The 27,172-nt window shown below is 41.2% G+C and overlaps 1 protein-coding gene across 2 annotated transcripts in view; it reads right to left on the reverse strand.

Moving 5' to 3' along the window:
- celf3a (cugbp, Elav-like family member 3a) overlaps window positions 1–27,172 on the reverse strand; it is a 35,880-nt gene that overhangs the window by 3,729 nt on the left and 4,979 nt on the right. The window contains exons 5-14 of one of the 2 annotated variants that reach the window (XM_035906459.2): window positions 14,599–14,647; window positions 11,395–11,523; window positions 9,930–10,009; window positions 7,187–7,330; window positions 4,169–4,313; window positions 2,399–2,548; window positions 2,185–2,244; window positions 1,563–1,667; window positions 698–841; window positions 466–598 (exon numbers count right to left, since the gene is read on the reverse strand). In XM_035906459.2, coding sequence (XP_035762352.1) covers window positions 471–598; window positions 698–841; window positions 1,563–1,667; window positions 2,185–2,244; window positions 2,399–2,548; window positions 4,169–4,313; window positions 7,187–7,330; window positions 9,930–10,009; window positions 11,395–11,523; window positions 14,599–14,647 — 1,134 coding nt within the window. In that variant the 3' untranslated portion in view covers window positions 466–470. The remainder of the gene's footprint in view (window positions 1–465; window positions 599–697; window positions 842–1,562; window positions 1,668–2,184; window positions 2,245–2,398; window positions 2,549–4,168; window positions 4,314–7,186; window positions 7,331–9,929; window positions 10,010–11,394; window positions 11,524–14,598; window positions 14,648–27,172) is intronic. The other variant, XM_035906460.2, reaches the window with a different exon arrangement.

The following is a 27,172-nucleotide window of genomic DNA, read 5'->3' on the forward strand; positions in this document are numbered from 1 at the left end:
CAGGAAAAATGGCACATATGGCACAGCACAAAAACAATAAAATGAAAGTAAAAAGAAAAAAATTAATGAGGGACAGCAGTAGGCATTCAACCCTGTGACAGAACACTGGTTAGACAACATTTGAACCCATTAAAAAAAACAACTAAATAAATAAAATAAAATGAAATCTACTTCTCAATACAGAGTGAGCAAAAAAACAGAACAAGCCACTTTTACACAACAAAAGGTATCTTCTGATCCTGTTTCAGACTGATGGTATTCTTAGTGCTTTCACCTCATTAAAGTTAATCTACTGTAGGGTTATTGACTTCTTCGGTTCCACATGAAAGACAGCCATTTACCCCCCAATTACATCCACTCTGTCTCCTTAGCTTGCACACACAGTTCCAGCTGTCTATCAATCCCTCCCCTGAGCTTCCTCCTCCCCAAAAAACTCCTCAAATGTGTCGATATATAGAAACTCACCTCCTTCAGTAAGGCCTGTTGGCATCCTTGGGCCTCTTAAGCTGCACTTTCAGTCTCTTCATGCCAATCTGGAAGCCGTTCATTGCCTGGATGGCAGTCTGGGCGCTGGATGGGTTGTCGAAACTCACAAACCCTAAGAAGAAAAAAGAAATAAAAGGTAGTGTTATATCACAGCAGCATTTCTTTCTGTGCAGGAAAGAAAGAGACACCTGTGACCGTCAAAGTGACTCACCAAAGCATTTACTCTGATTGGTGGCACGGTCGACGAAGACCTTTGCAGAGATGACGTTTCCAAAGGGCAAAAACATCTGCAGTATCTCAGAGTCAGTGAACTCCTGTGGCAGGTGGTAGATGAAGATGTTACAGCCCTCGGGACCTGTACACAAAGACAGGGCAGCCATAGAGACGCACACAGGTTAAGCGGTCAGTGAAAATGGCAGTTTTTTTCCTCTGTATTCATATAATTCTGTGCCAAACTACCTCCAGCTACACAGACTTTGTCTGCAATGTTTATGTCATCCTTTTTTGTGTGCATATTAAAACATACAGATTTAAGGAGCAGTCTTTACAAATCTGATTTTTTGCTGCAACACACTAATGTGCTTTCAAAGTTTATTATATATCATTATTTTATATAATAATTTTCCCAATGAGCCCGTGTGAACCGTACCACATAAAGGTTGCCTGATGAGTCTTGATTTCTGCTCTAACTTTCAGTTGGTAGGTTTCCAGTGTACCCATCTTCTAATGGTTGCTTCCAGCAGGATCACACACTAGTTATAAAGCTCAAATTATAAAATGGGTGGAGTTCAGTGCACTCAAATGACCTGCCAGATCCCAGTTCAATAGAGCGCGTGTGGGATGGGAGACTCATCATGGATGTAGAGCTGACAAATCTGCAACTGTGTGATGCTATAGTGAAACAAATTTGAGGAATATTTTACTAGCACCTTGCTGATTGTATCAAATGAAGAATTAAGGTAGCTTTGAAGGGTAAACACGGTCCAAGCCATTATTAGCAAGGCGTACCTAACAAAGTGGCCGGATAAAATTTGTGGTAAATTAGCCAAACATGTAAAACCCCATTTTGAGTTTACCTTCTCTTTGCTGCAGCTGCTGTGGCTGCTGAGGTTGCTGGGCCACCAGCGTGGGCTGGTGAGGGAACGGCTGTCCCACCAGGCCATAGGCTGCAGGGTAGGTGGCTGATGGAGAGGAGGAACAGGTGAGCCGAGAGCGGTGGCGATGCAAGCAGAACACTGCACACTAATCATTTTTCACTTAAAACATCTGACAGAGCTGCACCCCCACCTACAGGTTTGCTAAAATTGGGCTATGTTTTGCATAAAGTTTGTGATGTGTGACTCACTTTATAGTGCTGGAGGTTATTTACACTTTGTAATATATGTGCATGTGTTGACTTTGAATGAGAGTTTCTTCTTTGCACATGCAGCAGTTCTGACATGTAAAAGGTACTGCAGCTGCATTTGATTGTAAGTTTGCAATTTGCATTCGTAACCTGAAAAGGTTCTTACTTAAATCTAAATCTACTAAACAGAGTCCAACAATCGGATCACATCAGTTAAAGTTTGTAATTGTCCCTGTTCTAACACAAACAAGGACTTCTCTACCACAAATACATTTCTATAAATACATGGTTATTTATTAAGAATTTGTTAAGTTATATTGGACATGCGTGCCACTGTAAATCCTGATTCTCACCTGTATAGTGCTGCATGCCTGTATAAGCTTGCTGCAGGGGGTCCAGCACAGGACTCTGAGCTGTAACACAGCCAACATGTGGTTAACGACTTAAAGCATAGAAAAAAAAAATCATGAATGTTATTTGATATATTTAATGTTATATGAATGCTACACAAGAGGTTTGTGAATCTGAGGATACAGCTATAATCTGTGTAGGATGCGATGCCTGTACCTTGATAGGCATGAACCCCGTTAGTGTACAGGGTTTCTGTAGCTGGCTGGCCGTTGGGTGGTGCTGGCACAGAGGGGTAGCTGTTCACTGCGATTGGTGGAGGCAGAGCAGGAACGGGTGTAGCTGCGATGGAGGGTGGAGTGCTGGTACCTGCAGATGATTTCAAAGTAACAGCATTAATTTCTATTTTATAGGTCCTAGAAACACAGTGTCGTGCCCCCCCCCCCCCCCCCCCCCCCAAAAAAAAAAAAAAAAGTTTGGACACTGTTAAATATAAATAAAAATAGAATGCAGTGATTTGCAAGTCTCATAAACCATTTGCAGTGGAACATACAAAACATCTCATTTTTGAACTGAGAAAACCATTTTAAGAAAAAATTGTTTTGAATTTAATGGCAGCAACTTAACAAAACAGGTGCAACAAATGGATGGAAAAGTAAGTTGTACTAAAAAGGAACATTTCACAACAGGCTAGTAGGCAGAGTTTCTCAGGAGATGGACTGACAGAGGTCTACAAATTGAGGAACAATTTCAGAACAATGTTCCTCAACATAAAATTGCAAAGACTCTGAAGATCTCATGATCTACACTACATTATATCATCCAAAAAGTCTGGGAATCTGGAGAAATTTCTGTGTGCAAAGGACAAAAATCAGCACTGGATGCCCATGATCTTTGGGCACTCTGGCACTGCATTAAAAAAAGGCGTGATTCTGTCATGGAAATCACAGCACGGCCTCAGGAATACTTCCAGAAATCACTGTCTGTGAACACAGGTTAAAGCTCTATCATGCAAAGAAGAGGCTTGTTGTGAACATGATCCAGAAACACTCATCTTCCCTGGGCCAAAGCTCATTTAAAATGGAAAACTGGACTGCTGAGCAGCTATAATCCTCCATCAGACATTTGGAAGATGAATGAAGACAGCATTCATCTTCCAAATGTCCAACAGCTGGTCTGCTCAGCTCCCAGATGTTTACGGACTGCTGTTAAAAGAAGAGGGGATGCTACACAGTTATAATCATGGCCTTGACCCAACTTTTTTGAGACATCCTGCTGCCATCAAATTCAAAATGAGCTTTTTTTTTCTTAGAATTTGTACTTTTTACACAGTTTAAACATTTGATACATTTCATTTGTTCTACTCTAAATAAAATATGAGTTTATGAGATTTGAAAATCACTGCACTCTGTCTTTATTTACATTTTACACAGCGTCCCGAAAGATCTCTATTGTTTCAGTGGGTGAGAGGAGGGTGGTGATGTCACGTACTTTCACGCACCAATAGAAACCTCTGACGTAAATGTAATGACAGCTGTTTGACTGATTAGTTACTTTCAATCAAATTTGAGGTTTTGTATCATCGTTACATAGAAACAATTCTTTAAACAGAGTGAACCGTAGCCAGCAGACTGTTACCAGTTTTCAGAAGTCTTAAATAAACCACGCAGCAACTTTAAGGGTTGAAAATTTTGAATCTAACGACCACTTAAGGTTGGCTTCAAAAGCAGATGAATCGCTCGCTTATCCTGGCAATTTCCACCTTTATTTAAATATACAGTTTATATATAAACTGTATAAGTAAGTGAAATACACCTCCTACTCCTATTTTACCTTAAAAAGTAAGAGTTAACTTTGAGACAGAATGAAAAAAAAATACAGAATAGATGCGTGTAATTTTGTCCTCTCTGGTCCACCTCTCCTTGTATATCCGCCCTCATACTTCAGGCAGAAATCTAATCAAGGCCAGACATCTCTGCCTCTCATTACCTGAGGACGGGGTGATGGATGCAATCGGCGTGGCAATGATGCTGCTGGGGTTGAGGGCAGCGAGCTGCTGCATCTGAACTGCAGCCACGGTGGCAACAGGAGAGAGGTAGGCCGACTGCGCCACCAAGGCCTGCTGCTGCATCAGCTGGAGGACAGAGAGAGAGATGCTGTGATGGATTGAGGAGCAGGAGTCGGGAAAACTGACATTTAGAGTAAGTTCGGAGTCCGTGTTTCGCTGTGCAGAGGCCATTAGTGTGTATTCTCAGACTTCTAAAGTACAGAAACACCAGCAGACTTTTAAAGCATGAAGACGCTGTGCAGAGGCTCGTCATCAGACATTTAGTGAGCGATTTGTGCAGATTAGAAATGACTCACGTTGTTCAGATTTCCCTCATCAACGTGCTCCAATAATGAGATTCAGTCACTAAAATTGATGTGTTTAATATTACTGTGACATCTCCAGACCCGAGCCTCAATAAGAAAACAATAAGCAATATTTGATGATTGATGATGTATATTTTTTTCCTCCTGTTTTTCACTATTATTAACATTTGACTGTTATTATTGTTATTAATATTGACATCAATCTAAATTACACAGACATTTATTTTCATTTACTGCGAAGCAAAATGTTCAACATTTCATCTCGTGGACTTCTGCAGAACGACAGAGGGCAGAGGTCACCAAATTAACAATCAATAATATTTATCAGATGAAATGAATAAGCAGTAATAGGCCCATAACTCTTCTTTTCCTGAAGTGTTTGTATTATTTTCAAATTAACTGACATTACCAACTACATCAGCTTGGCAAAAGGCTTGTTTATTGCCCTGTACACTTGTCTATATGGTAGTAAAATAACATGTTTTACTGCTTTTAATAGATGCATCTGCAACATCGGTCACTTTTATTTAGTGAATTGAAAAACGAGTTATAATAGGGACTCCAATTTGCCCCGTAGGCCTTACGTTGAAAATCTACACGCTCAACTCAGCAATCTAATAATTTTAATTCAATTCCATTCAATTTTATTTATAAAGCACCAAAACACAACAACACTTGCCTCAAGCTGTTTTATATTGTAAGGTAAAGACCCTACAAGAACACAAAGAGCCTGCAATAACATTTTTAACAGTAGACACATTATATTTGTTGTTTTCTGTATTCTTTTATTCCAACTGTCGGCTCTATATGATGTCAAAAAAGGTTATAGCAATCTTGAAAAGCAAAAAAGTTCCTGCTGCCCCAAATCATGTGATCACTTGGACAGTCAATCTGACCGAAAAAAAAAGATTCAAAGATCAGAGTTAACACTATTTATGCAAGAGAAAGGAGAAATGGAGAGGCAGCACAAAGCTGCTGTAATAAACTCCAGGAATTAAAATGTGAAGATGGAAATGAGTATAATAGGTCCTCTTTGACTTATTTATTTTAAATGATGATAATTATTATCTCCATTACTTATTTATCTAACTAATTCACCTAATAAATGGATCTCATTGGTGAGACTACGTCAGACCAGCCTCCAATAGCTTTGGGAGATCCCAAGGGACTAGAAGGGGGACAGATGGGGGACTGATGGGGGTTGTTCCAGAGTCTGGCGACCTCCCATGGCTTAAGTCAACAGTCTTAGAAATAAATAGGTGCTGTAGAGGGGGAAGAAAATATACTAAAATGTTCCCAAGTATCAGTGCTCTGACCCATCCTGACTCCACCAGCAGTCATTGAGAACAAAAAAGAAAAGAAAAGAAAATTCCCTGTTCTTACTTAAATCCCTGTGTTTCTTCCTTTTCTCTCTTGTTTTTGTTGTTTTATGTTTCCCTTCAATAAAACAGAAAACATGAATCTATATGTTTGAAGGGTACATCTAAGCACCGCAGAGCACTCTGCCTAGTGACCTCACTCATCGGGAAAAATCGCTTCCTGATGGTTATAATCCCTCATTACGATCAAATCATGGGAATAATTAGTCTTTAGTTCACATTGTGTGCTCTTCACCTTAGCTGTAATAAGGATTCATATTGACAAGACTTTATCGATACCCAGCGGCATTATTGATTCTGCTTATAGGTCAGATTCCTTATCGATTCCCTTACTGATCCCTATTCGGTTTCCTGTGTGGGAAGACTGTGGCAGCATCGAGAGAGCTGCTTTATTATCTCTGACTCTGAACACCGTGTAGAAACAGAAGGCGCGCATCTGACTCAGTCGTGCAAAAGCCACGAGTCTGACGTCACAGTTTTGCAACGTGCAACTGTTAGAAATACGCGCCAGCCCCGATAAGAGAAACTGACAAGCTTGGAATCAAAACACATTCAGTGGATTGGATCATTTCTTCATTCACATCTCTGAGCTGTAAACAAAGAATTTTATTGAACCCCGCTTTTGGTTTTGTCTAGCTTCGAGCTTTACCTGCAATTTCTCTAAATTACCCTTCCATTGAGCATTTTTTAAAATTTTGTTTTTATGTGACCTTTTTTCTTACTAAATTACAAACACATCAATCATGAGTAAAAGTCTCGAGAGGCCTCGTTAAACATCATAATCTGAACAACTGTAAATGAGGCAAATCTGAAACCATTTGCAGTAAATGGTCAATTAGCGACGATGACTTTATATTGTTATTTGAGATTTTTTTCCCCCTCTCAATTATAATCATCTTAATATCATATGAGACATCTCTTTTGGATTGAAATTTTGAGTATAAAATGCTTGAATAGAACATTACAACTCAAGCGTCTCTCGAGTAGCTTTTTCTTTTATGTTTTTTTTGGAGGATTAAAGGATGATTTCTATGCCTATATCTTTCATCGCACTAAAATAGCTCAAAGATGATGATGAGAAAGCCAGATAGAGAAAACAAAGTGCAAAGGATAGAGCATTAAAAGAAATTACACAAAAAAAGTTCACTTTTGATATTTTGGGATCAAAATAAATATTTTCAGCAACATGTTGTAGTGCTCTCATGACAGATAGTGTGATTTGGGTGAGATGTGTGTGTCTGCAGGTCTTCCTCACGGCCTGCGTGTAGGCGTTGTAGGCCCCGAGGTGCAGGGTCATGGGACTGATGACTCCAAGCTGGGAGGCCACCTGCTGCATCCGTCTGAGCCCTCGCTCTTTCTCAGAATCTGCAAACTTTACCACCAAGCTGGACGAGGCGCCCTGCGGAGGAAAAGGCAGAAAAATCAAAACTCCATCTGTCTGATGCTTTTAACATCAACGCTCAACATCAGCAAGAGGTTAAAACACGCTGTTACCACCACTACTCTGAGCATTTTTTACTGCATCCTAACAAAACTGGTTAGAATCCAATATTTTTACCTTACACATACATTTTCCACAATGAATGCATCACTCAAAGACTCAGTGTAGTGTCTAGAGGGATGTTTGTGGAGCTCAAGGCTAATGACACTGACAAAAGCGGTTTGTGCCATCATCAAATAAGATTGGAGGTTAGAGCTAAGCGAACATTTTAATCTGAAAAATAGATCTCTGAAAACACAAGATCGGAAATGATTGATTCGAGTAAAACTGCAAAAGGCTGCAAGGTAAACTTAGAAAACAAACAAACAAAATAAAACAAAAACAGACATTTATCAGTCCACAGTTTGACAAACCGATGACTCAGGCCTGCGGGTGCACAGCTAAATGACTCCAAAGGAAAAACCCAGAGTACTCATTGAAGTAAAAAAAAAAAAGAGCCCAAAATAAGAAACTGATGGCTTAAATGAGTCACTGGAGCTGTTTAACTTCTATGTTCATTTCCCATTCTCCCTCACAGTGCATGGCTGCGTGGAGCATTACACAGAGAAAGCTGCTGCCTCCACCCCCAACCCATCCAAAAAACCCAATCCCATGGCTCCATGACTGGAGTTTGCCACTTAGAAACTCCAAAATGTTATTGTGGACTAACAAAGAAAACTTTGAAATGTTTCTGAAGAGCAGCCAGCACTACTTATGTCCTAAAGAGAGGATTATGAATACCAGTGAAGTGATGGGAAACCTGACAGCTCGCCATCACCGAGGGGGAAATAGAAATCCCATGTTTATTAAAGCCTCTCACACGATGGTGCCTAGGTGACCATCCAGCTAAAAGTTTTGCGATGCAGCAGAACGATGATAACAATCATCGAATTAGATCCTCTACAGATTCAAATAAAGGTAAAACACTCCTTGGAGTGACCGAGTTGGAGCTGAGACCGTACTCTAAATGAGTGAAATGACCTTTTTTATGCTTAAACTTAAACTGCCTGACTAAAAGCTACCAGAAAAAGCTACCAGACATCATCGCCACACATCACACAGATTTAAAATCCAGTAATTTGCCTAATTCTTTACACAAGTACATCGGTGTAAATATTTAAAGTGCTGTTATGCTCATATTTTTATTCTTGACATCTACTAGACCAGAGGTCTGCACTGTGAAGCAAGATTTTATCTTACCTGGGTGACTTCAGGGTTAAGCCTGAGTTTTCAGTACTGCAAAATCGGTTCACTTCTTTTCAGGGGTGCATCACCATGGTAACTTATTACTGCCAAACCTAACCTCCTCCAGATCAGAGATGAACAGGTGTGAAATCACCACCTACTGATCAATCAATTCTCTGAAAAATAGCTTTGTCTTCCCCGAAAGATACCTCAAACCCCTGCAGAGGGTTTAAAGTTTTTCTTTGTCTTTCCCTGATGAGCAGGGAACTTAGAACTTTATCCAACATACTGAATGACTGGATTGTAATCCATCAGATTCTCCCATGAAAGAGTTGTGATATTTAAAAGTCTGTAAACTTACAGTCACCATCTGTGCCAGCTTTCTTTCCAAGCTAAACTTTATTAATACAGGAGATTTTTTCCAGTCTTATTGATTAAAAGTGTTTAAAGTGCACACTTAATACTATATTACTGGACAGCTCTTTTCTTCTCACACACAGTTATGATGCTGATTTGTCTGCAGCATTCTGTATTGTGTCGTTAACCTCTTTATATTTTCCCCATAGTGCGGTTTATCTCCCTTTGTGAAATCAGTACGTGTATCCATCATTGTGATTGGTCAGAGGCTGCCACATGAACACGCAGGGAAAGCCTGGGTTAGCTTAGAAGTTGCTAACCACCTTTGTGTGATTGGTGATGCTAGGTAAAGTGAATGCAAATATCAGAAAAAAGAACTTGCTTCACAGTGCAGAGCCCAGCTTTGCATGATCCATAGTCCAAAATAATCCTTATTTATGTCTTCCTTAAGTCTTCCTTTTAGACAACTTTCTGATTGGCTGGTTCTCACAAACAGAAGGTTTTTGTCTGAGCATAGAGACCCAGAAAAGGTCTGAAAAATAATTGCTTGGATGTGTTGGATGGATGTGTTTAATAAAGGCTTACGTTCGTATTATTATTAGCTTAAAGTGTCCTGATTTAGACGAGCACATTTTATGATCCATTACTGACGTAAACTAAATAAACAAATAGGTTTTTATTTTAATTCTGACGCCCTACATCAAGCCACACTGCAGCAAGACCTCCAGAGATAAATCATGACCGCATTTTACAAAGAGTGTGTCCTCTATTGTGTGTGAGTGTGTGTGTGGAGGAGGGGGACAGAAAGGAGAAGTGGTGACCATTAGCTGAGTCACCCTGTGAGTCTGTAAATGACTGGGTTTGGAGCATCTGAGTGCATCTGCTGGGTTCATTTGTATTTGTGTAACCATGCTGCATGTGCAGCACGAGTGTGGTTGTGTATGTGTGTCAGAAAGAGTGTATTTTGTGGACTTACAGGTAGAGTACGACTTCCGTGAAGAGCATTGATGGCGGCCTGGGCCTCTGCGTTGCTCTGGAACTTTACAAATGCACACCCTACATGAAATGACACATCATTAAGCACAGCCCCTCTCTCACACATACACACTCACGCACACTATAACAAAAACGCTTCCCTTTAAATATACATTAGAAGCCATCTTGCATCTAGCGTTTCATCTGTTACTGTGGCACCATTAAGCATGGTCCACAGAACATTCATTGCTTCATCAATCACAGCCCGTAAACCACCAAACGCATCATTAGCTATGACCAATAAAACCTACTGCACTATTAGTCGTGCCTCGCGCAGCAAACGCAGAAAAGTCAAACCTCTGTGTTTGAACTGTTGCGGACTTTGATTTACATGGAAAATATCATTAGCATTGTTGTTACTGACAATAGTCATTTATACGGTGGAGTTGCAACATGCTGCCTGCTTTATTCTTCGGATTTAAATACAAACGGTAAAACAAAGTCAGTCCACACAAAATCATCTTACTGCTGATGATTTTATTCAGTGGGACAAATATGAATTATTGCTTAGGTTTTTAAGTAGCTAAGCCATCGGCGGTAATAGAAATAAGATGATACGACACGGCTAATTGCATCCATTTAAGCAATATTTAAGTATTTAAATGTTTAAACGATGAGGTTTCAGACTATTTAGAGTAGAGTAGTAGAGTTTGTGGACAGGGGAGGACCAGCAGGGAGTTTAAAAGTAAACACAGTCAAAATTCATATTTGTAGCTCTTTAAATGTGAGGGGAGAACAGTTTTTACCTAATCAACATAGATGGATGAATGTTTTGCTGCTAATGTGTTGTTTCTGTGAATAATACTGTATCTTTCTGTAATACGTCTGGCGTTTATCAGCTAAACAAAGTCCGGGAAGTCTCGCTGGGATGCAGGGACAACCATGGAGACAAAGAGTGGTATAATAAAAGCAGAATAACATGTAGCCTTTGCTCACCATAATTTTATATTTAGTAAGACTTCCTGGACTTTATACTTCCACCTGTTTAGCTGAGGAGCGCCGGTCAGCCATCAGAGCTTTGCATAGGTTGTCTGTTATCTTCACCAAGGATGTAATGTGCATGGTTGCATTAGTTTGCCTGTTTGTTTGCTTGTTATAAGGATTAATCTAAAAATATGCGCAGATTTGCATGAATATTTTACCAGAGGCGATCCTTGGCTAGAGTATGAAGTAATTGACTTTGGAAGTTAGTTCAGGAGTTTCTGAAAGGACTCTGTGATGCAGGACATTTTCTGTCATATTTTCAAATATGCTGCTCAAATGTGAAAAGAATAAAGTAACAATGCTTCCAAGAAAAAAAAAACTAATCCAGATTCAGATATCGTTCGGGGACTGTGCATGTTGTGGAGGGAATGTTCAGCCTTGATGTTGGATGTGTTTCACATGGCGTGATTTCACATTTTTACCTTTGCTGGTACCGTCAGGCCCGCGGAGCACCGTGCACTCCTCTATGCTGCCGAATGGCTCGAACATTTTCCTCACATCGGTGTCCGTCTGCTGCTTTCCCAGCATGCCCACAAACAGCTTCCTGTCTTCTAAGGGGAAGGAGATTACCAGGATGGGAGGGAGAAAGGAGGGTAATGTGTGGTAATGTGAGTGAGATTAAAGACGAGGGGAGAAAGAGATGTTTTTATGAGAAAGGTAATGCAAGTGAAAGCGTGCGGGGAGGGGTGGAGAGGGTGGAGAAGGGGGAGAAGCACCATGTCACTGTACATGCACGAATAACAGAAAATGACAACAGGGTGACAAGCAGTTACAAAGAGGGCTGGACGTTAGCCTGCTGTACTTCGGAGCTCCACCAGAGTGCAGTAACATGAACGGCACAACAAACAGCATCTGGCGGTGACTCAAATGTTTGTCACCCTCTGTGTGGTCAGAGAAGCTGCTCCGTCTGTCCCTGTCTGTGAAGGATCAGACCAGCGATTCTGCATGTTTGAGCCCATTCACTACAAATTGCGCGCGCCTTACATTCCTGCAGATTACTCTCAGAAAGAACAACCGAGTGATACATGTTTTGTTTTATTCCCCCCCCCCCAAAACTGTTCGTGATGCCATTTCTTTCCAATTTATTTCCGTATGATAATCAAATGTCAGAGACTTGAAGCTTGAGATACAATCAGTCACAGCGAACGTGCCATTATCCTTATTGCAAACCTACATACAGCCTAAATGTCAAGGAGATTGCAGACGATAATGTGGTTTGATTAGAAACACCTGCCTGGGTGGTGTGTTGATGGGGAGGGTTTGGGTATTGGCTGATGAAAAGCACAGAATTTGCTCACTACGCTGTGAGCCAATCAGTGTCAGAAAACACATAAAAAACTGGAAAAAAACCACGCGTTTATATATGTATATATATAAAAACAGCATATAAACAAATGCCTGCATCTGCATGCTTCTTGTCTTGTGATACTAAAAGGAAACCAAAGGATTTCTATTACTGTTTTGTGAATTTTAAAGAGCTAAAAAAAAATCTAAAGTGTTGATCCTTCAGGCTGCTGGCATAGAATCTAAAATCACATGCTCAAAATGTTAAAAACTTGGACTGACTTTTAGGAAAATGGGCCCTTTTCACAGCAGGCGTTTTGATTTGCCACAGTGTGACAGGGAGCCAGCATGCACAATACCAGAACCCTGAAACTGAAGCAGCTAAATGGCATTCAGCCATCATTAATTTTATTATCTACACCTGTGCTTTTCCTACTGTGGCACGTCAAACTCCAGTGAAAACAGGCCTATTAGAGACAGTGGATGCTGCGAGAAAGAGTCTTGGATTATTTCCTGGATGTCGACTCAGATGTGAGAGCTTTTCCAACAGCACAAAAACTGGAGCGTTGCATATTTTAATTTCATTCTTGCAAAAACCTAGCACATGTGATGCAGCGGCTACTGTGTCTGAAGCAAATTTCAAGTTTTAGTTAATATCAGGATCCTTTAAGTCACGTGTGTAGGGTTAGGGGTAAGTTTTATTTTAGCCATAAGCTAAATAGACTTATTTTATTTATTTATTTATTTATTTTTACCCTTTATTGTGATAGAACAGTGTAGTGGAGAGAAGTCAAGAAACCCAGCATGAAGATGCACAAATGGCCCCGGGGCAGATCTGAACCCAGGCTCTACGTCATCCCCACAGCACATGGGCAGCCCACTCCACCCAGCTAAACCAGTGCCCAGATAGCCAGATTTTAAGAAAATAACAGATTACATTACATTTTAAATGCAGTCTCACACATTTTGACATGTTTGTTTTTCCTGTTCCTAAATGTTTTACAGGTAGGTATAAAAATGCGTGGACACTGAATAAACCCAAACCAAAATCACCAACTTAACTCAAGCTGGGTGTCTCGATGGAGGTTAAGAGGTTAAGTGATCAGATGCTTATTATACCCTTTGTACGTTTCATAATTATTAGTTTAAACGTAGTCCTCCAGTTTCTAGTGATTTGGTTATCTTTAAAATTTACATCTGGATGAAGTCAGATGTGACATATGTGAGAGCGTTTACCAGGTCACCGGCAGCCCATCTGGGCTTAGGGTTTGGTAAACATTACAGTCTAAAAATCAACAAGAAACATCTCTTGGTTTCTGAAAATTCTCCATTCAAATTATGACTAAAAACAAACCCAACCCTAAAGGGAGAGTGAGCTGGTGTTATGCTTTGAAAATCAGCAATGGTAATGTAAAATGATATGAGGTATGAGAGATGAAGTATCTTTAATACCTCCTGTCAAAACCTACCAGTGTTTTCTTTTATGATAGCGTAAGTGGCTGTGTGCAGTGTGTGATGTACAGGTGTAGTTTGACAGCAGCAAAACATCCATCTTGACAGGCAGCTGAGCCGACTACTCAGTCTGAACAATAATCTGCTGAAGGGCTGATAAAATCTGTCATATTTTCAGTGTAGATTCCATCTTTTAGGAAATAAGGGGCCTTTAACATCAGAAATTTAATAAAACATCAGCTCCACTGTGTCCATGGTGACGGTGCATGACGCTCTGGGTTATGGCAGCTTGTCTTTGTTTAGTGCGGCTGGAAGAGGCACATTTTTAACCAACACCACAGGACACAAACCATGATCTCCTGGCTGATAAATCTGAAAATTATGGCGCCGCTAACTGCCTCAAACTGTGCCGTTATCGCTGCGTTCGATTTTGCGGTAACCAGTGCAAGGCCACGGTGTCAAAAGACAATTTGTGATTTATGGTGAGGCACAGGAGACAGATCTATCACATATATAACTGTAATATTAGCGCACACCATTTAAACCATCTATCCATTTTTGTAACCACTTATCCTACTAACTATGCAGTGTGAGTGAGCGAAACCCTAAAACAAAGATGTTCAGAATCACCGATTGACCTCAAAAGCATGTCCGTGGGTGAAAATCAGAAAAACGTGCCAATCGTTTACATCTTGCGGTCAACTTACAGTCCCAATCATCGCGCAGCACCGCTGTACTTTCCCTGAACGCATCCTCCACTCAAGCACTTACCTCGTGCAGGTGTTTTAATGTCACTGCAAGACTAACTGACATGTTATCGCTGATATTTCTGGAGGTGTTTATGTTTGAACAGGTGTTGTGTGTCTGGGTTGGGGACAGGTGTCTCTTACCCCCTCTGCTTTCGCTGTCTGCGGGCTTCACTTGGATTGGGCGGTTCATCTGGAAAAAGATGACGTAGTCGGTTTAAATGCAGGTCAGGGCTAATCAACAAAAAGAAAAATGCATTCATTTTAACATGGCAAAAAGCATATAAGCATTGAAATAACTGGCACAAATTGGAGTTTTAATGTGGCAAATGTGCCCCTTGCTGTTATGTAAATGACAAAAGATGATATTCATGTTTGTGTGCTTTATATAACCATTTATGTAAATGCAATTATAACTGTAGTACACATTTGTGCTTGTTTAGATGTTTGCAAATGTGGCCTGTACTCCAGTCGTTTATATTTACACACCAATTTCTCTCCTTTCCTTTTATTGGGCCAACTCGACTCCAGCAGGCCACAGCTGACACTGATATGTGTGATATTACATTTGCAGTGTCATACAGTCTCTCTTTCTCGCCCCACCTCCTCTCTCCGAGTCTCTCTCTCAGAATCAGCTCTAATCCTGCCGTCTATCGTTCCCTCTCCCCCTATCACACAAAACCAGGAAAAGCACACACCCACGCGGGATTGGGGAAGTGATAAGATTAAGAACACTCGCCAGCTAATCTGGATTAAAGGAGCACGCAGCATCAGAATAGAGAGAGATTCTGAGCCTGACAGAGGCAGAGACGAATGTCGAGAGGGAGGAATATCAAACAAAAACGCGAAAGAAAAAAAGCAGGGAACACACACACACACACACTTTACATTAAGTGACCTTTTCGCTATTCATAAAAGGCCGCTTCGCCGTCCTCTTCCTGGCTATCCGACTATTCAACCTCCAGACGAAACAGCAGCTTGTCCTTCAAATGTATCAAGCATGAAAAGGACCATTGAAAGAAAGCAAGCAAAATAATGTACAAGGGAGAGCAAAAAGGGAAGAAGAGTGGGATTGGGTTTGATTTGGGAGGGGGGGGGGGGGGGAGCATATGGAAGAGAGGAGTCAGGTGGGGGATGTGCATGCGAAGAGAGGAAGGGTGATGAGTCGAGGTGAGAGCAACAGAGTGACACTCTGTTAACTTTGGCTTAATGAAGGTCTTAATTATGGAGCTGGTGACATTTCAGCCAGTCGCTGATCCTGTGTCACTGATTGATCCACTGTGATCAGTCACCAGGAGACACTATTGATTGGTGTCGCGAGGACCCGCATGAACAAACATCTGTGCTGAGCCACCAGCTGAAATATCCCCAGCACCTGCTATACAAGGCTCCCGTGTCTTCTCATTCAGAGCAGTCTAATCGAGTGTACCAATTAATAGGATGATGGAGTAGATGGAGGGGAAGGCTCAAAAAACCATCTTCCAATCAGCTAAGCAAATGGAGGTCTTGCTCTGGCGGTCAGTGAATAATAATTTTTTAGTTTAAATTTTTTACAATATGCTAAAGAGAAGATATCATCATTCCAACCGAGTCTGCATGCTAAAATTCTTGTACTCCGGGTAAAGCTCGACAAATATACCTCACGGTACGTTATCGGCACAGTTTCTTGTTTATACCAGCCAGTTCTCAGGCAGGAGAGAGTGCAACAACAGCCTGTGCAAAATAAGTATTACCTTATTTACCACTGTGAAAAATTACCACTGTTTTTCTTCACTGTTGTTGCCCATGCTGTGATTTAATCTGTATTCTTCCTTTATTCTTCACACATACACCTTTCTAAAGAACGCACCATGCTGTTTTAGTGTGAACTGCCCAGTTACTGAGATATCAGCTTTAGTTGTGTACCTTCTTTAGAATATCATGGAATCAGATGATATTTAAAACATTTTTAAAAATTTAAATATGGCCTGGTTATTATAAGAATCCACAAACCTTATTGTGAGCAGTTTAATGTTGGAAGCATTTTCTTTTTACTGTCTACATTCACTACATTACAGCCGTAAACTTCATAAAAAGACAAGCATAGCCTTTGTGATGCCACTGTTTGTTTGTTTTTTTCAAAAACAAATCCCTGCTTCAACGTTCTTTTAGACTTTAATAGAGACAAAAATCAAACTCATGATGATCATCTTGTGTTCAGTAAACAATGAAACTAATGACTGAGACTATAAACTCATCAGGAAAGCATTTACTGAGTTCATTAATGCACACATCCTGTCAGATGCTAGTATGCTAGTGTGAGCCTCTCAATGTGTCAGTAGTGTTCCGTTAGCAGTGGCTATAGCTTGTCAGACTGAGAGAACATCAGTGTGTTTGTGCATGTGCATATGGAAAAACTTGTGAAGGAAGGAAAACTGATGGTGGACCAACATGCTAAACAAGGTGCTGCTGCTTGTTTTGTTTTGACTGATCTGAGATCCATCTACATCTACAAGCTTCTGTGATTCTCACTATTATCATCATTATCTTAACATATAACCACCCAAGCCAGTATGAGCAATGTAAGAAACTCCTAATAACTCCTTTGACATGTTAATAAGGAAAATCTTGATGCTGGATAGGGGATGTCAAATCCTGAACAGGTGCAGGCTCCACCAGGATTTTCAGATTATTATAAGGAAATGTTGTTTGACCAGACCAAAGTTTAACCAGCTGTTCTACCAAAACTCCACCTTATTTTTTTTTTATTCATAATTTTAATACCCTTGTAGATACTGACAGTCACTCAGTGTCTGAGCTATCAGTTATTGCACGCCACTCAATCATAGCAGGAAGGATTCTTCCACACATTGATACAGTTGGTGGGTCTATTCTGGCAGAAAGAAAATAGTTCCTACAATAAATGCTCACAAGAACATTTGTAGATTGTTTTTTCCTCTCGAGTAACCAGGTAATAATTTAGCCATGTGCCCTCTAGCACCAGTATATTCAGGAATCTACAGACATCTATAGATAGATACTAGAAATATAAGCTATTTTGGGGTTAGCTCTCTCTTAAAGCACCTTAAGTCAATGCTATGAATTAATGGCATTAAATTAAGTGGCAACTTTGATTGACATGTTTGAATGATGCTTATAAAAAGCCGCATGGCCCATATTTCACTGTGGGAAGACAAATAGTGAAGGCCGTGGTGGTGGTGGTGATAAGGAGAAGCACAGCAGATGGCTCAGGAGATTGGAATTAGAATATACAAGAGGAAAAACAGTGAGAAGTGGAGGCCATCAAGGCTGTGCCACTTCAGATCTGCACAGCAACCGGCTGCCGGTCTGATAAAGACCATGCTCACATGGCCATCGTCATGACAACCCCAGAGATGAGAACCCCCACATCAGGTAAACAAGGTTGCCCTGAACAACCTGCAAAAGAGACGGGTGGAAAACAAATGAGGAGGACAAAGGGTGCTTCTAGGTCAAGAGATAGAGGGATTAGATGCGCAGCGGAGGAAGGGAGAAGACGAGCAGGGGGAGGAAAAATGAAAGAATAAAAAAAAAGAAAAATTGAAAAAGGGATGGTAGCGGCTTCGTTCGTGCCTGTTGAATGTTGGCGCTGCCTCGAGAGCAGATGCAGAAGCAGGGAGAAAAATATCTCCCTCTAAACCTCAACCACTAACACACACTTTACAGTAATTTGCTCTCTCCCCTCCTCCTCCTGTTGCTCCCCTCCCCTCCCCTTTCTCTCTTAGGCTTGTTTACAAAAACGGTCCCATACTGTGCACAGACAACACGCATTCAAACCTGCCTGATCAACAGCCCATTTCACCACTGTGTGTTTTTGCTATTGGCTTTTTCTTGCTCCCCCTGCGCTCCATGTCCAAACACGCCATGCAGATATTATATATACAGTCATCCAAACAATGCTCCGTCGGCTCCTGACGGTCACAGTGACGCGAGCGCACATCTACACATACTTAATCTTTTCTTTCTGTGATGCCGCGGGGGATATCACGAGCATTATGAAATATTAAATCCACAGATTATCCAATCAAATAACAGCTCGACCCCTTCGCCATAATGCATGACCCCCCCTCTCCATGCCATCAAAGTTCATACACTGCAACAACAAGCCCAGAGAATCTACATCGTCAAACTGATTTAACAATTTGGACTAAATCTGCCAATGTATATTCAGCATCATGATTGGATTTAGGAGTATCTACATTTAATAGCTTTAACCCATTAAAAGAAATAGGTAATACAGACATTGCAAGGGCAGAGAATTTAGCTGGGACTGGAGGGACGTGTCCCCAGCAGTGATTTGGGTAATTTATTTTAAATATTGTGGCGAGCAGAGACGCACTATGATAGACATCAGCGAGACTGATTGAATTTCCCTTTTCAGCTACTTATTTTATTATTTTGGGGGCATTTTGATTTTATTACAAAATGACAAAAGAGAGAACAGAGAAATTTGCTCAGGAAGCAGCTCTCTCTTTGATCTTTAACAAAGCACAGAGCATCACACTGAATCTAAGTGGTCTCATCCCAGGGCATCAAATACTGCCATGCTGTCAGATGGTGCTGGAGTCACATAGATATGCACAAGGTATGCTTTGGGATCAATCCCGTGACGCACGGACGACTATAATGGATGCCAAGCATCTCTGCATCCAGAAGTTTGTTACCCTGGAGACTACCTCTTGCTTCAGATTTTGTGTTTTTAACTAGATTTAACTTCTTTTTAAAACTCACCAATTAGTTTTGATTTCTCTTGCTTTTTACTTTCACTTTTACTCTGTGGTTAAATATTTATAAGAAAAGAAAATCCTTGGTTATGTTTAGAATTTGGTTGGTATTTAGGTTAAATATGTCCTTTCACACCATTAACCCTGCAATTGGAAACAAGAGGCTTACCCAGTGTGTTTAAATGTGATGCCAGGCTGTAATGTACAAGCCAAAGGCTCCAAAGTGAGTATCTTGACAAGATGTATTTAAAGTCTTGGACATGAAAACAAGCTGACTGAACACACCTACACTGTATGGAAAACAGAATTAGAGCACAACAGCTAATTTTTTAATTTAGATGTTTTCAGTCCCATGACCACAGGTGTATAAAATCAAGCACATAGCAACGCAGTCGGCTTTTTCGAACATTTGTAAAATAATGTGAGCATTTTGCTGTAATAGGATGCCACCATGGCGACAAGTCAGTTTGTCACGTCACAACAACTTGGCCACAAAGTTGCAGACCACGTAAGTTACAGAGCTTGGTCGCTGAATGTTGAGGTGCACAGTGCGTAAAATTCACCAACTGCTGAGCGCCAAACCTCCGCTGGCATTAACATCAGCACCAAATCTATGTGCCAGAAGCTTCATGGCATGGGCTTCCATGGCTGCGCAGCTCCTGTGAGTGTAATGCATAGGTGGCCCGGAACGTTTGTCCATAGTGTATCTGTCCTACAACAGGGATTATCATCAGCACAGCACTCAGAGTCACAGTGCCCCACATAAAATAAAAAATGCTAAAATATTATTATTAATAAGGTTTTATTTATCCAGGGAAGGCTAACTATATATGAAAAAAAAAATGTCAGACCAAAATCGCAGCTGTTAGTTTAAAAAACAAACAAACCCAGAAGTGCTTGTTTATCATTGCATATTTTACTTTCTGACTAATGTGCTTAAACACAACCTATGCAAATCAAGTTTACTTAACTCTCTTCCAAGCAAATGGAGACATTTTAAGCACAAGGATATTTCTCAGACTTTGCACAACAGTCCTTGTGCTTAAAATGTCTCCATTCGCTTGGAAGGATGTTAAGCACAAACAGATTCACAACCTTAATAAAACACACAAGGCTCCCCTGTTGTAAATACAAGTCTGAATAAATGGCTTTTATTCTCTAAAAGGGCTCGAACTAAGTAGCCTGGTGTATTTAGGTGTATTTAACACCCTCCGCAATCTTTTATTTAACAGTGTACAGATTGAGGAGTGGCCATCGCAACCGTGGAAATGCATTTTCATGTGCTACAGCAAGGCAAATGTGTTTTAGATAGAGTAAAGCATACTGATGATGACATTTTTCTTGCCTTACTATTATGACCTGCAGAGCTGATGATAATCTGTCTATATAGTAGGCTGCTACTGCTGTGTGAGTGGTGGGGAGGGGGCCACATTGCTGCCTGTTTTCTCTCCAATTTCAATACATTCTGCTTGTACGCCCGAAAAAGCTGCCACTCTGAATGGTAAATATATCAGCGGAGACCGTCACCCCGCTCTTTCAAGAACATTTACAGCAGGGAGGCAGAGCTGGAGGGGAAGAGGAAGGGGGAGGAAGGGGGAGGAAGAGGAAGAGGGAGGGGAGGTGTAGCTGGGTGGGGCGGGGGGGGGCACAAAGACAATTTTCCATCTTCGCCTCCCCTCCGCTCCATCACACAGCGCTGGTCATTGCATCGTGCTGGTTGCGTAGCAACCTGGCATCCCTCGTCCCAGCCGTCTCCAGGCAACCAGACCTGCGACCGTAATCAACCTGCCACCTCCCACCTCCCCGCGCCGCCTCCTCCTCTCCCCCCGTCTCTGTTCCCTCTCCTGTCTCTGCTGCTTTTTGCTCCCTCGGTTCTCCATCCACCTTCTCTCTATCGTTGCAAATGCACTTACGCTGAGACGCACTTGTGAATTCACCCCGTGGGGAGAAGAAGAAACACAGGTGGAAATTGGTATATTAACAGGCATAAAAAAAAAATAAAAATACATAAATAAAATAAAGGAACAGAAAAGAGAGATTGCAGTTGATCACACAAAGAGTTGGAACAAAGCGGCACACAAAAGCAGAGATGCACAAGTGTGCTCCGTTAGCGTTTCCACACGTGGATGCACACACAGATGCGCACACACATGGGCGGGCAGCCACATAAAGCGAAGAGAAAACTCAACCTTCTCCTGAATTCAGTCAAACACAAAGAGACTGACAGCACTTGTGCAGTTCGATAATATTTAAACAATGTCCCAGTCTTCAGTGTCAAAGCCGCTTCCCGGTGTTGTCTCCGGCTCTTACAGGGTTCACCAGTCTGTCCGGCGCTGACAGTGTCTCGAAGCTGACATTCAGACGTTTAGCCAGACAGCCAACAAAAATCCTTCAAAGTGAAGAAACCGAATATCAAAGAGTAAATTCCTAACAATACTCGAGTTGACTCTCAATTGTTTTGTCTGTTCTGACTGTTAAATATTCATGTCAAGTGTTGTTTGACTCGAATCAGTGGAGCAGAGGGGGAGAAAGAACTGAATCACAGGCAGATTTCTGTGTGTGTGTGTGTGTGAGAGAGAGTGCAGATAGAGTCCATGTCCTACTTTTTTCCTTTTTTTTTTTTTTACTTTAACTGGCACGATTTACACATTTTAACTTCACTACAGTCCATGCATGCTCATTAGATAACCAGTCCTGCACCAAAGTTCAAAGAGCCTAATGAGTTTTGTGGCAACAGCCCTTCTCTGCTTTTGTGTGTGTGTTCATCTAGCAAACACACACTCCCCAACCCCCCAAAAAACACACAATTCCTCAGTAACAGATGTCTGTATTTAAGCTGATAAACACACTGCCTCAACGCACCTCCAGCCTTCACCACCCTTACACCACCCACTGTTCATTATGTCAAACTTTCATTCAATCCTTCCTCCCCTCCCCCTACCCTCTATTATTTCTCCTACTCCAACTTCATTTATCCAATTTCTCTCTAATTCACACCCATTTACCACCTCCATAAATCCGATCTGCATTCATCATTACAGTCGCCCCAGAGTGACGTACAGAGGACGAGCCCTTTCCCCCCCCCCCCCCCCCCCCCCCCCCCCTCTGTTGTTGTCACTCTGCGCCGCCTGTCCTGCCCAGCCGTGCATTTATATGCATGCATATGTAAATGAATCGACGCGTGAATGCACACTTAACTCCAGATAGATTCATCAAGTGAACGCACTCGCTCCGAGGCGCGCTAATTGCTATCATCATCAGCATCATCCCCACAACTCGCTGGCATCAAGATATAGGTTGCATGTGGAGGCGCCGATTTATCTCCGTATTGTCAGTGGAATAAAAGACCTATCATGTTCACATCACGGGAGCATGTTTAAGCCTTCAGACCCTCTGTTTTTGTCATTTTTTTAAAAAATGCACATGAAAATGGCAATTACTGATAAAAGTGAAGCTGAAGGTTGGAGGCTGAGCAAGTGTACAAAGCTAACAGGTATACAAGAGATTGTTAACATAACCCTGCAACCCACCATAGCTCGTGTGCATCTACAGTAGGAAGTTTGCTCAAAGATTAAGGGCACAAATTACAGCACTGCGCACTACAACTTCCTATCTCATATCCTGTGTAAAAAGCCGGAGCTATATTTAGTACGTGCATTTTTTTCAGACTATTGATAAAACCCTTCTGTCTGCTCCGTCTGACTCCTTATGTCTGAGTAAATGTCAAGCTTAGTCAGATGTTCCACCACAAAAAGGGCTCTTTCCTCTCATACGGGCAGCTTAAACGCAAAGAAGGCCTCGCAGCGCAGATTTCCCTCTCATACACGCGGCTGATAGTGAATGAAGAAACCCGAGGAGAGCTCATAATAAACCCTGCAACTTCCCTCCATCCATCCATCCCTATCTTTGGATGTGTACTCCCCCAGGAAACACGTGCACACGGAAGCAAACAGACAGTTATGCACACTCGGGCACACAAAAGCACGCACCCTTCATTAAACCGTGTAGGTGTGAACACCTGCCCTCCCTTCCCCCAGCTGCACATGCAAATACACTCCAAGTACACACACGGCTGTTCCCCCCACCCCAAACTTGGGCACAGGCTCACTATTAGATTTAGATGTTATTCATTTTAGATATTAGATTTAAAATGAACAGCGAGACATTGTTGCAAATATTACTTTAAGGAAGCATTAAACAGCTTCGTGACTATCCAAATGCATGACTCTCATTAAATGAAGGAAAAGCTTGACATTTTGCCTTCTTGTTGAGATCTGATGAGAAAAATCACCACGGCTGTCATATCGATGCAGCATTTATGAACTAGAGTTTGAAGCTTGTTAGCTTAGCTTGTTAATCTGGCTGTTGAAACAAGATGATGTGATATTCAGAGGCACTGAAAGGTGCATTTTATTCCCTTTGGAAAGAGATTGATGAAAAGAGCTAAGCTAACTGTTTTTATGCACAATTTCAAACTAAAAAGGTTGTTTTTTTCTTTATACAGCACACAGCAGGAAGTAATCCACCGTACTCTAAACATGTTTGTACTTCCTGGACAAAACATGTTGGAGGAGAACATTAAAAGATGCCAATGAAGAAGTGCCTTAAACTTGTATTCCATGTGACTGCCATCAGAAGGCGAGATCTGTGCTTGCAAAATGACTTTCTGTCCTATTGAAGTTTTGCACGTGACGTCATGCACACATTACCTAAGAGCTATCTGCCATATTGGATGTGATACAACCACCAATTGGGTGAGAAATTCCAATTCCTAGAAATTGCTTGCTGTCGCTAGGTAAAATTGGTTGCAAAGATGGTGCTGTGGCAAAAAACCTCCTTGCCATTGTTTTGGTTGTTTGCAGATTGCCACTGTTGATTGTACTTTTGATGGAAATTGCCAACTTGCCTGCAAACACTCACCATGTACTAGCAGAGCGGGGAGAAAACATTTTTTTTTAAAAAGGCACCACGCAAAAAAGAAATAAGCTCAAGTTACAGAGTAAAAGTTGTAAAAATAAAAAGACATTTTTATTATTATATTTTGAAGGCAAACATTTATGTTTCTCACAGTTTTACAACTACTTGGTGAGTAGTTGGAGAGTGTTTGCAGACAACCGGGCATCTTCCATGCAAAGTACAAGCAACTGCAGCAATCTACTACCAACTGGAGCAATTGCAAAGAGGTTTTTGGTGCAGCATCCCCAGATTCACCTCATGACTGGTAGGAACCTCCAGCAAACAGTTAGGGAAAACACATTTTCCCTTGTCAACAACTCAGTGAGTGCAGGGGATCAACCAGTGGTTGCAGTTTTAGCAACTGATTTCTCAGTGATTGCCATCAACCTCCAGCTACCACTCCCCAACCGGTCGAGGAATGCTACATTTTCCCTAATGACCGGTGGTAACCAGAAGTTTGCAGAGCAGTCTCTTGGCCTGTGTGATTCTACATTTTCACATATTCAAAATGGTGCACAAGCTATCACATGATCACTGCAAAACCTCGCAGAAATCTTGACCTCTGCAAAGACTTTCATTGTGAGTTTTTGGGCTTAATAGTCACTCATATTTAATAAAAGAAAAAAAATGTAATATTGTAAATCTTGGCCATACTATGTTTAAAAAGTAAGAATTATCCGTGGTACACATACTGTTTCTCGGTCAGACCTTCCCATCTTGGTCGCATCAATTTTTAAAAAAAAATTTTTATTGTGTTTTTTTCATTTGTTTTTTTAAACCGGACAAAGTCACGGCATCAGTGAAAAGGCTTATCTTGAGGTACCAAAAAAGGACTTCAGCTAAGCTAAGCTACGTTAGCCTGCTGCCTGCCTGCAGGTTAATATTTACTGGACAGAAATGAGAGCAGTATTGATCTTCACATTCCTCTTGACAAGAAGACAAATACATCCCAATATGTCAAAATGACTTTTCCTTTAATCTATTGATTATTTTCCTGATTAATCACGCTCTTTACAGCCCATTGTGACATTAACATTATTTTTGTTTCAGACACAAAGTGGCAAACACATTCAGTTTACTACCACAGAGGCCCAAAAAAGCTGAATCTTTGCTGTTTTTGCCAAAAAATGACATAAAAAAATGAATGCATCGTGAAAATGGTGCTGATTCATTTTCAATTATTTTGATTATTTCAGTTAATTTCAGCTCGACTGACCTTATTTGACATTATTGAGATCTAAGTTCAGTTTTGGAGGTTGCTTTACAAAATGGCTATGATTAATGTGGCATAATGTGGACGTTAATATCTCAGAGTGCCTCACAACAGCTGACCAGACCAGACAAATGGCCTGAGACAGTGCAGAGATAAAGCGATAAGAACAGAGGGGACAAGAGTACAAGATGTCCAAACAGGACAGAATGAGTGCAGCTCAGGAAGCAAATCTTCTCTCTCAAACCTCCATTTTCACACTCAGAGTGAATCTGCTGGTTTTTTTATTTTTATTTTTTTACTCGTGCCCTTTTCCCCCCTCCTCCATTCTCTCGCTTTCTTTCCTCGCTTTCAGATGAATGTGCTTTTGACACTCTTCTTCCACATCACACTTAGAGACGGACTCTCTCACCTGAAATTAAACACGAGGCCAGGTGCCACTCTGATACAACCATCTGTTCGGCCCTGTTTTTTCTCTCCCTTTTTTCCCTTCTCATTGTTAGCAATGAGAGGGGAAAAAATAGTACAGAGGGGAAAAAGGGCTGTAAGACTGACCCTTTCTTCTTAGAGAGGAAAAAGGCTTTAAAAAAAAAAAAAAAAAAAAAAAAAAGCAGTCCTGACTGTTAATGAGATCTTTCAGCTTTCTGTACACTCAGGTGTGCTTTCATTTAAGCTCTCTTGTCTCAGTCCTATAATTGCTATTATGTTTTTCCTTTTGTATCACCCTGGCCATGAGATGCCAAAGTTAATTATTCTTTGGCAGTGCAGGTGCAATTAGATGACAATTACACCACAGCTGGTGGCAGGGGTGGGAAGCAGATCTTGTCCGTGTGGGCGTGTATGGAGCTAATAAGATGGTTTTCCTCTCGCTCTCTTTTTTTTCCATGGCAAGGAGGGGGAGGGCAGGGAAGGACTGGGAAAACACTTGAGGGTTTAGCTTGTTCCACACGGCTTAGAGGTAAGAGGTTGTGAGGAAAAAGAGCTGCTAGAGTAGCAGAAAGAGGGGGGGGGGGGGGCTTTATCATGGAGCATTGGGCCCTGCTGATCAGCCTGCAAGAGGTCAGGAAGGTCACGCTACTGTCACACTAACAACAGGATCTCTTTTGTTGCCACGTTAATACCATCCTGCCCCTTCAAACTGTCCCTGCCTGCCATTACAATGATACCCTACTGCTATAGTATTTTCTCCCCCGATAGAAAATGAATGCTTTAAATAATCAAACAGGCATTTATATTTTAAGAACAAAAAATGTGGTTTGAGCTCATAAAAATCTGCTTTTGGATTTCATCTCCTTCTTTTGTAATTTAGACGTAATAAAGACAGCATTTGACGGCCTGCCTGTACCCTTAATGATGAGTTCTGACACCTCAGTATATATAAATAAAAATGTGGTTTAACAACCATTAGACTAGTTTCCCTGTTTTTTCAAGGGTAGCTGCAGAGGCAGAGACCACCCTTGCAAATGTCTGATCCACACCCAGTCGTTTTGTTCTATTTGCAGTCCTGAAATATAACCGAAACTACTCAGAAAAAGAGCTTCAAGGGATACTCCTATAAGCTTTCAAGGGATAAAGAGTTAAAGGTTCTCAGCTTCGCAGCAGAAGAAAACACTTATCAGTTATACCTGCTGTTGTTTATAAAAGACTCCTCCTTGAATCAAAAACCCTGCTGATTTAGTCCTCAGTTCTGTCCTGAAGTTGGTCATGTTCATTATACACACCTGGCTTTTTCTTTTGGGTGTTAGCGGGTAAGCTAACATCAGCTAACTCGCTAACGTGTTTGATTTACTAGCTAACCTCGGCTTACATC

The sequence above is a fragment of the Neolamprologus brichardi genome, chromosome 22, assembly GCF_056152115.1.
Source record: "Neolamprologus brichardi isolate AB-2024 chromosome 22, ASM5615211v1, whole genome shotgun sequence".
NCBI lineage: Eukaryota > Metazoa > Chordata > Actinopteri > Cichliformes > Cichlidae > Neolamprologus > Neolamprologus brichardi.